Source organism: Equus przewalskii, chromosome 13 (genome assembly GCF_037783145.1).
Source record: "Equus przewalskii isolate Varuska chromosome 13, EquPr2, whole genome shotgun sequence".
Lineage (NCBI taxonomy): Eukaryota > Metazoa > Chordata > Mammalia > Perissodactyla > Equidae > Equus > Equus przewalskii.
In genome coordinates this window covers 86981113-86997296 of record NC_091843.1, presented here as the reverse complement: position 1 = coordinate 86997296, position 16184 = coordinate 86981113, and the positions used below count along the sequence as shown (strand labels likewise).

The window sequence follows — 16184 nt, the reverse complement described above, 5'->3', positions numbered from 1 at the left end:
GCAATTCTAGGTATCAGTGATAAAACTGAGGGCAGAGGCAGCGTGGATAATTGAAGTCCACAGGAAATCTCTAAAACGCATTTTTAGCAGATGTTTTCTGTTTCCTTGCCCATCAAATCTATTTACCAGAACTGCTGACCATCTAGCAAAACTGACTGATTTTTTAATGTCCTCTCTCCCGCTTTCTCCCATCTTCATTTAGCGTTATGGAGAAGGCAGAAAGCAGGATGGGAGAGCATCAGAAGTGCTTGGGTTTTTCCACAATCTGGATAATTGCCTCCTGAATAATCAGAGATCTACTGTTCTTTGCTTGTCCTCTGTTATACAATGTAATTTTAAACGCTTGAAGTCATCTGGCAGTTTCTATTATCAGTAATATCCCTAATAAAAGGAAGGAAGTTAGTTCAGGGATGTCACATTTTGCGGTTGCCTTTAAATTCCTCTGTCCTCCAACTCAGACCCTAGGTTTGACCTTTGGAATCTGGGAGTGGTGTTGTGTTTACACACACTTGGCCTGGTGACATGGTGACTAAATTGTGACGTTGTGGACGCTCCATGCCTCCATTCTGCACTGCATGTGTGGTGTGAAGCCTTTTGACATGATCATAATATTGAAGTGCAGCCGGGGTTTTTTCCTCTGAAGCTAGTGCTCTCTAAGGCTTCCCCGTCCTGGCCTCCTCCGGGTACTCACCGTCGCATGGGTTGCGTTCTAGACTATTTTTTATTGTTCCATTTTGATGCATAATTGATCTCAGGCTGAGTTCTTTTCTCATGCCTGAATAAGGTTGCCTGAATAACGTCTGTTTCATCTGATGTTTGTGGGGAGGGGATGGCTTCTCCATTAGACTGTGTTTGGATCCGATGGCATCTCGGATGCCTGCTTGGATGTCTTTTAACTACCACTTCGGCGCTAACCAGAGGGGGCCTCCATCCCTTCTCATGGCAGTGTTTTCCAGCCACGGTGGGGCATGCCATCCTCTTCTCTGCTCTCCCAGTAAGACTCACTGAGTGTGGCAGCAGTACTTCAGAAAGAACAGCCTTGTCACCAACAGTGACAGTGGGAATGGGAGAGGGCACGGGTGGGGGCCACTGTCAGACGCAGCACTACCTCGTCCGGCACCTGGGGCCGGTGGAGGGGAGCATCTTGCTCTTGCCCTGGCTGCAGACTGCGTTGGCTCTGACAGACGTCTATCCTGATCGCCCCACTTGCCTCGTCTTCCCTGTGGTCATTATTTCTCAGCCAGATCTTTCATGTCTTATTCATAAATTATTTTAAAACTGAAGTCTCTTTGTATACCATCTTAAGACCTTTCTGGAACAAACTGAGGTACAAGCGAATATATAAATAAGAGCTTGGTCTTCCAAGTGAGACGGGTCTAGGCTTAAATCTCAACTCCAGCCCTTCGAGTGAGCTGCTTAACCTTGCTGGAGCTTTCACTTCTTCAGCCGTGAAGACGTGGGGTTGCTGTGACCGTTACCCGCAGTGACGTAAGTGGGGGTTCATCAGTCCCCTCTTGTCTTACTGTGGCACAGGGTGGTTACTTATCTTGAGCAAGATCTCGTGAGTCCCAGCCCAATTTTCCAGGATTCGTTTTATGTAGACTATTTATATAATGGCTGCTGCTCAATTAACATTAACCCCAAAATAGAAAATAGACTTTTCCAATAAAATTAAATGCATTTTGCAGTATTTGAGATATACAACAAACTAGAAAGTATAACTTAGTAAACACCTATGTACTCACTCTGTCCTGCTTTAAAAAATAGATGATGAACAATAGTTGAAGTCCCTGGCATTTTCTTCCTAGAAAACATCACCCTCTCTACCAGCAGGACCGCTTGCCTCAACTGGGAATTTATAAGCATTTCTTTGTACTGTTATAATATATTCCTACACTATATTCAGTATTGTTTTAAATATTTTAAAACTTTATATAAGTGGTATTCTAAGGCATGTATTTTTCTAAAACTTATTTTTTACTTGATGTTTGTGAAATTGATCCATTTTGAATGGATAGCTTTAGTTGACCCCTTTTCATTGTTGTATAATACTCCATTGTGTGGATATTTCTTGATTTATTAATTTTTTGGCAATGGATGTTAATGGATTGAGGAGTAGCCTGTTTTGAAGTTTTTGTTATATATCTGCTCCAGAGATTCTTGTAAATGCCTCCTTATTACACCCTGGAGATCCACTCACGTTGGAGGTAGATTGTAGGATATGCACTTCTTCATCTTTACTAGAAATCCCCAAAAGATTTGTCAAAGTGGCAGAACCAGTTTACACACCCACACAATGTATGAGTTCCTGGGGGTCTACCCTCTTGCCCATGCTAGATAGTATTTGACTCTTCTTTTTCTTTTTTTGTGTGAAGAAGATTGTCCCTGAGCTAACATCTGTTGCCAGTCTTCCTCTTTTTGCTTGAGGAAGATTGTCCCTGAGCTAATATCTGTGCCAGTCTTCCTCTACTTTATGTGGGTTGCCGCCACAGCATGGCTTGATGAACAGTGCTAGATCCATGCCCAGGATCCAAACCTGCAAACCCCAGGCCACCAAAGTGGAGCACGCAAACTTAACCACTATGTCACTGGCCTGGCCCCAGTGTTCAACTTCTTAATTCTACCATTCTGTTGATATAAAAAAATGACTGGATGTGACATAGTATCCCATTGTAATTTAAAATTTTTATTTTCCTGATTACTGAAGATTGAGCGTCTCTTCATACTTGTATTTCCTCTTCTGTGAATTTTCTCTTCCAATTTTTTGCCCAACTTTCTTTTTGGTTGTCTTTTTATTGATTTTTTTAAAGATTTCATTGTATGTCCTGGTTACTAATACTTGTTGGTTTCCTGTATTTTAGGTATCAGCTCTCAGGCTGTTGCCTTTTTTCTCTTTTACTAAAATGTTTTTGCTTTTGATTTTGTTTTTGGTGAATAGAAGTTTTAAAATTTAAAGTCAAATTGATCTTTTCTTTTATGGTTGTATATTTTGATGAGTAGATATTTGTATGTTTGTATTTATGTGATAAAACCTCATGCTGCCAAATTAATGTAATATTCTAAACGGCAGAGCATAAAACGCAAAGTCAGTGGCTATGTCACCCTCTGTGAGTATCTCCTGACTATGAGTAGTCTTCCATATGTGTATGTGTGTAACAAAAAAAGACTATAAGGGAAATCTTTTATTTTGATTCTAATTTAAGGATGCTATTTGGGGGAAATAAATCATCACATGTGAAGGAGTATGATTTCCTCCTGCCTAAGTGATAATCTTGTGTTTTTGGAGGGGTTTCTGGAAAAAAACTCTGTGGGTGTGTGGGTTCCGGTGTGATGGCTCAGTCTGGGTGGGTTTTGGTGCCTTCCACAAGGTAAGTGCTCTGTTGATACTTGTTGAACAAATGCACGTGTCATAGAGTCTGACACTGACAGCAGACAGGTCTGCTCAGAGGAATAGACTAGTGCTTCTCAACCCTGTTGCACCCGAGGAGATTTAAAATGCTGATGCCTGGGCCCTGTCCTTAGAGATTCTGCATCCCTTGGCTTAAAGGAGGACTCAGGCATTGATAAATTTTTAGTGTTCCCCAGGTCCTTCGATATGAAGCCCGGGCTGAGAGCTTGTGCCTCAGAGAATTGGAAGCAGGAAAGTGAGAGAGGAGCAGGACCGCCTGTTGGGCGCTGAAATGTCCAGGGTGGCAGAGTGTCCAGGGTGCCAGGAGGTGCTGCCCTGGCCAGAATCAAAGCAAGTTGAGGCTGGAGGCTGGGGGAGGGCAGAGCCAGCCACCGAGGCCCTTGGCTGAGAAGGTGTATGAGGAGGAGGGAAGCATTCTGGATGCGCTGGGGGCAGCGGGCCTGGGGAGCGGAAACAGGAGGTTCCCAGGCTGGAGCAGGGATGCCCCTCCTTGGGGTGGGGCCTGTGGAGGCTGCAATGCTGGTGCCTCTCTGACCAGAAGCCGGAGGGCAGGATGGGCCCATTAGAAGGCAAAAGGCAAAGACCGTGCTTACCCAGAGCTCAGAGGAATAAAGACAGAAGTCTGGCCCGGAGTAGAGGGTGGACAGGGGATGCCTTGAGAAATTGAAATACCGTTTCAAAATCAGAGCTAACAGGGCAGCAGGCAGAGTTGGCTAAGGATATTTGAAAATGCCTATTCATGAGCCCACAGCTGGTCCCTTTTGTGAGTGAAAAATGACCTTTACCATGGAGCCCCGCTCAAGAAGTGAAGTTGGGTTTGCCCTAGTGCATGTGTATACGCCTGTGTGTACACACGTGCGTGAACACTCAGTGCTGTAGATGGTGGGGAGGAAGGATTTCCAAAGAGAAGTTGTTGAGGTGGGGAAGATTCAGGCTCTGAGCTTGTTTTTGGAAGGTGGAGGTTATGGAAGCCCTGTCTGTGTATGGGCAGTTTAGTTCAATTGCACAAAGCACTCATTGAGCACCTTCTAGATGCTGGGGATAAAACTGTGAAAAAGACAGAGACTGTGTCCTCAAGAAACCTGCAGTCTTGCCAAGAAGAAAGATATTTAAGTGAGTAATAAAGTGGATGCTGTGAAGTCTAGGAGGAGTGCTGAGGGGAGTGAGTCGTGAGTTCCACCGTGGTGCTGCCAGCCTTCAGGGAGCAGGGGCGTGGGAGTGGGCCTGGAGGGTGCGTCAATGTGCCGAGCGGATGGGGTTGCAAGGCCTTCCCAGGTCAACACTTGCCTTCCTGAATTCTCACTTCCTTCTTGTTTCAGGGAAGCTCTAAAACTCGATTCCAGGTTATTTAACAAAATTCCCAAAGGTGAGACGACCAAGAGCTGTGGCGTCTCCACCTGAGAATGTGGTGCGGTGACAGGTGAACTGCCAGCCTTACCGACCTTAACTTTTGTCTCTTTCCTCTGCCTACCCTGCACCAGCTGGCCTTCATCTCGGAGTTCCCTCTCCATTGAAATGAGGCCAGGCTGTGTGGGGGTTTGCTAATTTTTTCTTGATCATCGTGATATATTTGCCCACTTGCTTTCACGGCTGTAGTTCCTACTCATAGCAGCATCTTTGTTCGTTTTTGCTAAATCTCTGTTCTTGTCTATCCTGAACATAGGCAGACCAAATGTTTGATTTTCCCATCATAAATCTGATCCTGTAAATCCTCTGCTCAAAAACCTGCAGTGTGTTTGGTGCCTACAGAATAAAAAGGGAGCGCCTGTCCACTCCCCTCCCAGTCCTCGCCGTCGCTCACTCTCTGATCCAGCTTCTCTAGACTCTTGCTCTCCCCACCATGAGCACCTTTGCCTTCTCGCCTCCATGCCTTTGCTTGTTTTCCTATGTGCCTGGAATCTCCTCCCTGACCCAGGCTCCTTGTCTTCTTTTTCTTCGTGACCTGTGAAGTCTTCATGAAGCCTTCCTCATCTCCCCACCTCCCAAACCAGGAGTATTATCTCCTTTCCTTCAACTTCACAGTCTGCGGGAAATGTCTGTCAACCAGAATTCTATATCCTGCTCAACCATCAAACGAGAGCGAGTGATAGACATTTGCAGATCGACAAAGACTGAAGGACTTTGCCACTCAGAGACCCTCTCTGAATGAGAAAATACGTCCCCAACTGCGCATTCAGGGACCTGTGTTGCTAGCTTGAGATCAGCTGTGGTGAAAGTATTTATACCATATAGTCAACAAATGCTACGAAATAGGACTCTTTTTCTCTTGGAGAGCCAGCTACGTGCATGTATGCATGTATGTTACCATGCACACACATGTGTATGCACAAGTATTTAACACACTATAAATGTCGGGCAGTTAATATTGTGCTGTTGGTCAGCAATGCCTCCTCCTTGGGTGTTGGGGAAAGCTTTGTGGTCAGAGTGGCTAGGAAGTGTGCATCTCTTCACACTCTTGTCCCATCCTCCTCTCCTCTCGGGAGCTGGAATTATATTACTTATGACCCTGCCCCTTCTTGCTTCTGTGTCCTTGGCAAATTTGGGAGCTTCCTGGAATCGGAGCTAATATGCTAATTAAGGATCTGTGCATCTGCAGTTGCTCAAAGTTCACTCTTTGAAGTAGAGAATCTTGGCTCTGCCACACAGGCATCAGTAAATGGTCTCCTGTTTCTGTTCCTAGTTGCTCTTTTACAAGTTGGTGAAGTGCAGGCAGTAAGACTCCTGTGTCAGAAATAGAACTCTGCGAACTGCTGCTGCTCTCCGTGACTCTACCTGCTGCAGATCCTGCTCTGCGGGGCACCGCCTCGTCCCAGCCCTCAGAGCTGAAGCGGGCACGTCCCAGGGTTCTGTTGAGATAGTTGACCTCCCTTGGACACAGAAACCAAGGTCAGATGACTGGGAGGCCAGCCCAGGAAGGAAATGCAAGCCCAGAGACGAGAAGCAAAGTGTGGGTCAGGACTACAGCAGCTGGTAAACTGAGGCCCCAAGCTGGCGGTGGAGGAATAGAGCCAGGACATGGGAGGGAGCACCGTGAAGTGGGGCTGGGGGGAGATAGGTGAGGAGCAGGTCCGGAGGTGAGAGGCAAGGCTCTTGGAGAGGGTCCACCAGCCTTGAGCTTCTGCCCCTGGTTTCTGCTTTCCTTCCACCTGAGCTGGCTCAGGCAGAGCTTCGAATGCTGGATGCAGGCAGGGAACTGTTGTAGCCATAGGAGAAAGCTGTAGAAGGAAAAAGGATGCCTTCTAGCCTGAGTGTTGCTTTTAAAACTCCATGTCGTCACTCAGTAGCCGTTGCCTATCTCCCTGAGATCACTCCTGTGAAAGTGCCTGTCACAATACTTGAGACAGAAGGGGGTTAGGGGTCGCTGACACTGTCATCACACCGTCTCCTGGCAGTTTAAATGGCCTATGTAACTACTTCATGCTCATAGTGGTTACTCAGGAAGTATACAGGCATGTGTGGGTAAAGAGTGAATTATCATGTCTTGGACAGTCTGTGTCCTTCTAGCACAGGTCCTTCCCCCAGGCTCTTAGCCTTCCAGAACAAGTCACTGTTTCTTATTCCGTTTAAACTTTTTTGGGTTTATTTCATTTGTTTATTTTCTGCCCCTGGATGACCTGGGAGCCAGTTTTGCTGGAGAAACCACTAACGGTGGCCTTGTTGGAGGGGGCTTCTGAGTGTGGTGGATGCAGTGAACCAGGGAGAGGGTGTCCCAGATTATCAGTCAGATTTATCTTACTATACCAAGTTGGTTTCTCTTCTTAATCATCCACTTTTTAGCAAAATTCTGGCAGTTGTCCTGCTTTTGAAGGACAATGTTTGTTTCAAACAATAGAAACTGCCTTTGGAATGGAGCCACCTGGGGGCCTGGTGGCACAGGGGGACCTTCCTCCTCCAGCGGAGTCATTCTTGCGGCTGTGCACACACACTGGGGGCTGCTGTATATCAGCACACACACCTCGCAGAACATTGTTTTACTTAGAGAATAGAGACATAAGAGAGTTACACACTTGACTTGAATGTGTCACTGTTACCTGAAGACAGCAGTGAGACCCTGAAGGAACTTGTTCCTGGTCTGTGGGCTAAGGGACTAGAGGCCCCGAGTTGGTGTAGTTATGACAGGCCTGTGGGAAGGACCCACCATCGGGCGGTCGACTCCCTAAGAAGAGAGCGACTTTGCCCTCCTGAGACCCACCGCAGAGGGCCAGGAGCCTTGTGAGCAGTCACAGAGGGCTCTCAAGTTTTCTTCTGGCTGGTTTAGAGAGAGGCCAAAGCCCCTAGTGTCATTTCTTCACACAATGATGCCAAGATGGTGCGGGGAGAGCATCAACCTCACAGAGGAGAAGGATGTCAGTGACTTATGGTCACGTTTTGAAGAAGATTTCACACCATGCATATGGGGAGTTAAGCATGGGAAGAGGGGAAGAAAGGAGAAAGGGAAATTTTTAGTCTTCAAAAGTATAATTTAAAGAAAGTCCTGCTTCTCTTGTTTTTTAACTGATAAAGCCTCCTTTGGCCCTTGAGTCATTGTGGTGTCTCTGGTGCTCTGAATTCTGATGCTTGCTGAAGGTGCTCCACCCACTGACAGGGGCCCCACACGGTGTGTTGAATGCAGGATAAGCTTCCAAGTAGTGGCAAAGCGACTGCAGCCTCTTAGAGAAAAAATTGGATCGAGGGAGGTGAGGCCAAGACCTTCAGTCCAATTGTTTAAAGAAAAGTCATTTTTAGGAATCCAAGTAAAGTAATTAAAAATAAGGCAAATATTTGCTCAATGCTTGCAGCCAAAGTCAGTTGGATGGTGTGGGGCTGTGTGGGTCAGTGAACACCTAAACTCATTCCTGGAGTCACGGGGAAGATTAGCCTCCGCGGTTGGGGAGGAGCTAAGCCTGAGACGGGCAACTTATTCCTGGTAAACGTGGGCAAGAGGAAGCTGTTTATTCTTCATATTAAAGCATGAAGATAAGAATATCTAAATATGGGAGTAGCTCTGAAACCATAGAAATGCTTTAGCTTCCACATTTGTAAGACATTTTTACTCTTTTTTGAAGTTTCAGGATAATAGACTCGCATGGTGCCCGCACACAGTGGGTCCTCAGTAAATAATTATTGAATTTTTTTTCTCGCGTAAAACACACTTATTGTAAGTAAGTAAAAATAACCCCCAATCCCACCACTTAGCATTGGGGGTACATCCTCCCAGATGCTGTCAGTGCATAGAAATGTAAATTCTTTTACAAAACTGGGATTTGTACTGTCCATGATGATTTGTAACCTGTCTCCATGTCAGTAATAAATGGGATCCTTTTATTCAGCATCTGTAAAGTGGCATAAGGTCCCTGTGTAAGGAAGGATTTGTCAGTTTGTGTGGCTTGACTCGACACATCTCATATGCTCTCTTTTCTTTAGCAGGTTTCTTCTGCAGAGGTACGGATTGGGCCCATGAGACTGACGCAAGATCCTATTCAGGTACGCCTCCGACACTCAGGAGCGGCTTCGGTTTCAGAGCGTGTGGGTCTGTGAGCGCCCTCTGAGAGCTCTTCTGGTACCACAGCAGATAACTATCCTCGCCCCTACATAGATGCCTGTACCTATGCATAGTGTATACATAGTGTGTATGTTTGTGTGGGTTTGTAAATGCTTGCTTTTAGTGTCATACTTGAGGACTCAAATTGTTTTCTTGAAGACTTGTAACATTGCCATGTCTTGTGTATAAGCCTAACAGTGGATTGCCTGGTGGATGGTGAGGGAGAGCAATTCTTCCACCAAAAATCTAGTCTGTTCCACATCCTGCTGCAGTCAGAAAGGGACACAGCCGTGTGTGGTGAAGGGCAGGGCTTTGCCAGGAGTCACAGCTGGGTGTCAATCCTGCTCTGCCTTTAACCAGCTGTGTGAGTTTGCATGTATTGCTTGACTTCTCCACCCAGTGTCTGTAAACTGGAGATGAGAATGCCTCGCTCATAGGAAATTATGAGTTAAGTGAAATGACATCGAGTGCCTAGAACTCTACCTGGCTGTGGAAGGCGCTCAGTAAGTGATAATTGTTGTTGTTGGCTGGGAAGAGAAGCTGACAAAAGACCCGTGTGACTTGAGCCAAGCAGCCTACTGGGCTCTAAAACACGGAGGGAACTGGCTCCAGGGAAACGAGGCCTGGGACCTGCAGAATGGACCTTGTTCTGACAGTGACAGCCACTGTGTCCTCCCTGCAGCCCCTCCAGCTTCCTGTGCCCCCTGCAGAGAAACATGTGTGAGAGGGGTTTGTACCCTTTTAAGTAATTGCTGAAATCCCATCTGCATAGACATTATTCTGGTAGGCCTGAAGAAGCGAGCCTCCTTGTAAAGACTAGCTTGTTAGCACCTGGGAGCCTGTCCTCTACTTGGGGTAAGTGAAGATGCAGAAAAGATGTAAAAACAAACCAAACCACATGTAGATGAAAGTGAAAAACCAACCAAGAAAATGTGCTGTTTGATTTATGAGCAAATGGAAAAGAAAATAATGTTTTACTGTTGCTTAGAAAAGGAAATACAAATCTAGGGGAAGGAAAAAAACAAAAGAGATTTAAGCTTGGGAAAATTTGATGAAAACAAATTTAGGAGCAGAGAGAGAAAAAACTTCGCTAAAATAAACATAAGCCCCAACTACTTGTATAGAATACAAATAAGTGGAAAATTCCAGTAATCTTTCTGGGGGCACGTACTTTGTACTCCAATTTGAGTAAAGGCAATGACAAAGGATCTGATATCAGGGTTTATTCCCAAAGCAATTTCTAAAATATTTTTGGGGATTAGTGTAGTTTTGGATCAGTTGGTTTAATTTAACTTCATTTTTGCCCTGTGCTGTACTGGCAATGAATGCTCATGATAAGGATGTTTCATTCTTTTAAAAATGTTATTTGTCAAATTGTAAAAAATTTAAAATATTCATAAATGCACATGTATATACCCATACTCACTTTTATCAAATATCAGCAGTGTGCTTTGTTTCAGAGAAGTTTTTTTCAGAAAAAAGATTACAGCAAAGCCCTTAATTTATCCCTTTGCCCACCTCCTTTCCTGAAAAGTTATAATACATATTTGTGTATTTATTCTACATATGTATGTATCCATTCATAGTATTTACTCTTGTTTTGAATATTTTAAGCTTTGTTTGAAAGGTGTCGTGCTGTAGGCATCATTCTAAAATTTTTTTTTAATTTTTCATTCAACATCATTTGGTGTCATCTAAGAATGCATTGGCTAGTCTCAGGTCACAGAGATTTACTCTATGAGTTTTCTGTTTTCTTCTAAGAGTTTATACTTTTAGCTCTGTGATCCATGTTGAGTTAATTTTTATGTATTGGCATGAGGTAGGGCTTCATGCTTTTGCATTTAGATATCTCATTGTTCCATCAGCATTGTGCAAAGGAATATTCTTTCCCTGTTGAATTGTCTTGGCACCTTTGTTAAAAATCAACTGACCCTAATTGTGAGGGTTTATTTCTGGATTCTCAGTTCCATTCCATTGATTTATGTCTGTCTTATGCCAGTACCACACTGTCTTGATAACTGTAGCTTTGAAGTGTGTCCCCCAACTTTCTTTTTTTGTTTGTATGTTTTTTTTGAAGAAAACTAGCCCTGAGCTAACATCTGCCACCAATCCTCCTCTTTTTTGCTGAGGAAGATTGGCCCTGAGCTAATATCCATGCCCGTCTTCCTCTACTTAATATGTGGGATGTCTGCCACAGCATGGCTTGATAAGCGGTGTGTAGGTCCACGCCTAGGATCCAAACTGGCAAACCCCAGGCCGCAGAAGCAGAATGTGTGAACTTAACTGCTCTGCTACTGGGCTGGCCTCCTCTACTTTCTTATTTTTTAAGATTGTTTTGGCTGTCTGGGTCCCTTGCATCTTTGTATGGATTTTAGGACCAGCTTATTAATTTCTACGGGGGAAGGTGAATCAGCTTGGGATTTTGATATTGATTGCCATGAACCTCTAGATCAATTTTGGGAGTGTTACTATGTTAACAGTTTTGTCTTTCAACCATTAATATAAAGTGTCTTTCCATTTATTTAGATTTTCTTTAACTTTAAAATGACGTTTTATAAGATTTCAGTGTATGTCTTTTATTTTTTAGTTAAACTTATTCCTGAAATATTTTCTTGTCTTTGATGCTGTAATAAATGGAGTTGTTTCTTTAATTTCATTTTGGGTCATTCATTGTTACTATATAGAAATACAGATTATTTCTGTATATTGATCTTGCATCCTGCAACCTTGCTGAATTCATTTATTAGCTCTTACATTTTTTTGTGGATTCCTTAGGATTTTCTATATCCAAGATCATGTCATTACTACTTCCTTTCCAATCTGAATACCTTTTATTTATTTTTTGCCTAATTGTCCTGCTAGAACCTCCAAAACAACAGTGTGTTTGGTTTTATAAGATACTTCCAGATCTTATAAAAGTGGTTGTATCATTTTACACTCCTGCGAGCAATATGAGAGTTCTGGTTCTTCCAAATGCTTGGTGATATTTGATGTTTCAGTATTTTACTTTGAGCTGATCTAGTGGGTGAGTAGTACTATCTTACGGTGATTTAAATTTGCATTTCTCCATGATTAATAATGTTGAGCACTTTTTCATTTGCTTATTGGTCATTCCTCTACTTTTCTGAATGTTTGGTTGTCTTCTGCCCATCTCTAGTCATCTTTAAAAAGTTGAATTGTAGGACATCTTTATATATTCATGTTATAAGTCCTTTGTCAGATTTTGAGGATATTTTCTCCCAATCCGTGGCTCTTCTATTCATCTTCATGACTCTGGCTTTTGACAAGCAAAAATTTTGATTTTGTTATAGACTAATTCATCACTTTTGTGGTTAATGTTTTCTGTGTTCTAAGAATCTTTACCTACTCCTAGGGTGTGAAGATAACTTCTTATGTTTTCTTCTAGAAACTTTATTCTTAACTTTTAATTTTAGATCTGTAATCTGTCACAAGTTCATTTTTGTGTATGATATGATATAGGGGTCAAGGCTCGTTTTTATTTGCCCATATTGATGTTCAGCTGTTCCAGCTCCACTTTTTGAAAAGACTGTCCGTTCCCTCATCCACTGAAGCGCGTTGATACTTTTGCTACTGAGTCTTTGATGTTTGTGGCAACTTGTTTGGTGGCCAGTAATGGAGCCAGCTTTGAAATTTTCCACAAAAAGCCTTTAAAAAGATGTATCTCTATTCCTTGAATACAGGATTCTATATATAAATGAAGGAATTCAACTTTATTAATGATGCTCTTCAAGCCATCTCTTATCTTAGATTTTGACTGTATGATCTATCAGTTTCTATTGCAGTAGATATGTCAATATTATCAATATTTGTTAATATTTGCTGATATTGTGAGTCTGTGGTGTTAATGTATATCTAAGTTCTTGATTGTTGTATGGTCTTGGTCCTTTTTGTTATTATGTAGTGTCCATCTTTCAACTTTTGCCTTAAATTCTGTTTTATCTGTTTGTAATATTCCCAGACCGGCTTTCTTTGGTTAACATTTTCCTGGTATATCATTTTCTGTCTTTTCATTTTCAGTTTTCTTTATAACTTTATATTAAATATTCTCCTTGTAAGTAGCACATAGCTTTCTTATTCTAAAACCTATTCTGTTAATCTCTGACTTCCAATAGTTATGTAATTTCAATCTGATTACCCTGAGTGTGATTACTGATACAATTAGTCTTATTTTGTATTTTCTGTTTTATTACTTTTTCTTCTTTCTGCTTTTTGTCAAATTGACAGTTTTCAGAATTACCTTTTATTTTCTTTGTTTTAGAAGCTATAGGTTATGCTTCTATTTTTTTAGTGGTTATCCTTAAATTATTTTCAACATGCTTGCTTAGCAGTGAAATTTTGTAACAAAGTCTGCTATGCTGTATTTCTGTCCTCTCAAACATGATATAGTCATTTTCAGGATTTAAATATCTGTTAACGGCTGCGCTCCCTCATCACTGAAAAACAATTGTCTGTAATTTTGGATTTACTGAATTTGGTATATTAAAACATAACAAAAGTTCTAATTTGTACTCATAAGCTATGAAATATAATGGTAAAATGAACACAGTGAACCCACCACCCAGCACAAGAGGTGGAATGTTTCCAGTGCTACTGTGTACCCCACCTCGTTCCTGCCACTTGAGTTTGACCCAAATGACAACAGATGCAAGTGGTCAAGAGTCCTTCTGAGTGAGGAACAGAATAATTAAGAGACTGGTTTTTTTTTAAAGATAAGAAGCTCAACTTAGAACTAAGAATACCTTTACTACTGGGTCTCATTCGAACATAGAGTTGGACTCCTTGATTCGTCCGGTAAGGATCTGTGGGTTCCTGTGTGTTCCAGCCTCCACGCCAGGCGCTGCAGACGGAGGAGGGACTGCACGGTGCTCCCCGGCCACCCAGAGAGGTCTGGTGCGGCGGCTTTATTGTTTATAACCTTCTGACTTTAGGGGCATTGATATCTACTCTAGCGTTATTGTGCCTCTGCTACCGACATTGCAACTGTCTTAGAAAAATCAACTGTCCTAGTACCTTAGTTTTTGTATTTATTTTTTCTTGGAGAAAAATATCTGTTGTTATTCAGTGGTGTGCTGAAAATGTTAATTAGCTACATCAGCCAGAGCTCTTAGGGCTTGAAAGGAACTTTCTTGAGAAGAATATCTCAGGATGTGGTTGCTTTTGAGGGTGCCTTCTGAGTTCACCAGGGGGACTTTGCTCCCATGTCAGGACATGTAATGCAGGAGTGGCAGGAGCACTGTCCGCTGAGTGGACGTGCTGGAGAGAGTGTGCCATGGTGCCGTAGAGGACATCTCTCCTGGGTGAGTGGCCATGACTCACAGTTAAGTCATATTTTCCACTCTTGCCAAGAAAATAAAAAGTAGGGGAGATGTTATGAGGCAGTAGATTTATATCAGCAGGATAACCATCTGAAAATCAAGTGGCCTTTTCTTCCTCGATGCCTGGAGCACATTTGCTTCCCTGAGTGTAGAATTGATGTGTTTCTGCTGAGAGTGCTCCCCCGCAGCCCTCCACCCCCTGTCCCACACTGGGCTTTCCAACTGGACTCAGATCCTCGCAGCTGCGCCTAACCTTTTTCCTAACAAAGCAGCACTTCCTGTAAAATTTACTCTTCCGTGTTGTATGGACATGGATTTTTTTGTGGAGCCATTATATGTTGGAGACTTTATGTATTGGAGATCACGTGGCCTCATGGGGAGGAATTCTTTACATGATAAGTGAAACGACCAAGTCATGGAGACATTCAGACCCGGCAACTTGCTGTGGTCAGCATCTCTCTCCTCTCTGTTCTTACTGCTCCCACCGAATTGTGTTCTCTACCTTGCTCAGCCACTTTTGTGGAACACAGAGTTGTTGAGAATTTTGGCCCAATATTTTAGAGGGTAAAAACAGAGTAAGTCATTTCACATAGTGATTGCACAGGCTCTGGGGTCAGGCTGATCTCAGTTTAAATCTCACTAGCTGTGGCTGTGGGCGAGCCTCTTAACCACTCCGTGCCTCAGTTTCCGTGTCTGTAAAATGGGGATAATGCCCACCTCCAAACAGTTGTTAAAGGGTTACTGAATGAGGTAGTAATTTAGAGTCCTTTCGGTACAATGCCTGGCCCTTCACATCTCTCCAAACTATAGCAGCTTGACAAAGCCCTCATTTTGCACCGTTCCAATATGCACAAATTTCAGAGTTTAGTTAAATAACAACAGATCCCCAACAAGATATGTTTTAGCATCACTTTCCTGGAGACATTTAGGGAAACCAGTTTTTTCCAACTGAATTGGCCTATATTTAGCATGATCAAACTGGTTAATTGTTTAGTATTATGTGGATACAACTTGTATGATCTACATGTGTGATCTACTCTAGAAGCTTCTTGTTACCTGGTTTTTGCTTAAAGCCAAACCACGTATTCTGATAACTAGATGTTTAATAGTAGACATTGGCAATCCATTTGGAGATATGTAGACACACCCTTCTTTAGAAAGAGCAAATAATAATGAACACGTATGGTCGTCTTCCAGTTAAGGAAAAGTTAGTTTTCATCTTTTTCATAATTAGCCCTCACCAGAGAAAATAGTTTCATTCCCACTCAGATATCAAAGACAGTTTTTGGCTGTCCTCAGAAGAATATTTTTCAGCACTTTCTTGATAAAACTTGTCAAAGGGATGGTTACAAGAATTTCCAGCAAAGCGAGAGGAAGGCAGCTGGAGCCGTGGAAAGATGGCCGAGGGAGGAGTCGGGAGATGAGGACCCAGCTCTGCTGCTGCTGTGTTTTGGGAGGTTGCTGTGCTCATCGTTTGATGGGTCATTCCTAGAGTCCCTTCCTGCTCTGAGAACTCCTGAGAGTCATGGCCCCCGTTCCTGTCATTGCCACTGGCACCTGCAGTCTGTGTGCTGCCCCTCTGCAGCCCCTCACGCCAGACCGTCCACTTCATCCTCTCAGCCCTGCCCTGGGCCAGCCGTTACTTCGTCATTCTAGCTTGGTCTAAAAGACAAATTAAACTTGGTGGTTCCGAGAAAGTTTAGGTAGAGTTCTCCCTGGAGGTAGAGGGGTGCCCTGCATGGCAGTTTGAGGTCTTCATAGTTACATTTGAAAAGGTACAGGTTGCCCTTGCTTTGCGCAGTTCCAGTGTGCACAGATCTTAAGGTTTAGTTAAATGACATCACACCCCCAACGGCACGTTTCCGATTGCGGTTACATCAGTGTTTTAACTGTGAATAATTGGATAAAGTCCAAACTT

General features: G+C 43.1%; 1 protein-coding gene across 12 annotated transcripts in view; it reads left to right on the top strand.

Annotated features, from left to right (window-relative positions):
- Positions 1-16184, top strand: part of PDE8B (phosphodiesterase 8B) — a 217432-nt gene that overhangs the window by 104985 nt on the left and 96263 nt on the right. For 5 of the 12 annotated variants that reach the window (XM_070571578.1, XM_070571580.1, XM_070571579.1 and 2 more), the window contains one exon: positions 8816-8872. In XM_070571578.1, coding sequence (XP_070427679.1) covers positions 8816-8872 — 57 coding nt within the window. Of the gene's footprint in view, positions 1-6089; positions 6380-8322; positions 8428-8812; positions 8873-16184 lie in introns of those variants that run through there. The other 7 variants (XM_070571586.1, XM_070571581.1, XM_070571582.1 and 4 more) reach the window with 4 other exon arrangements.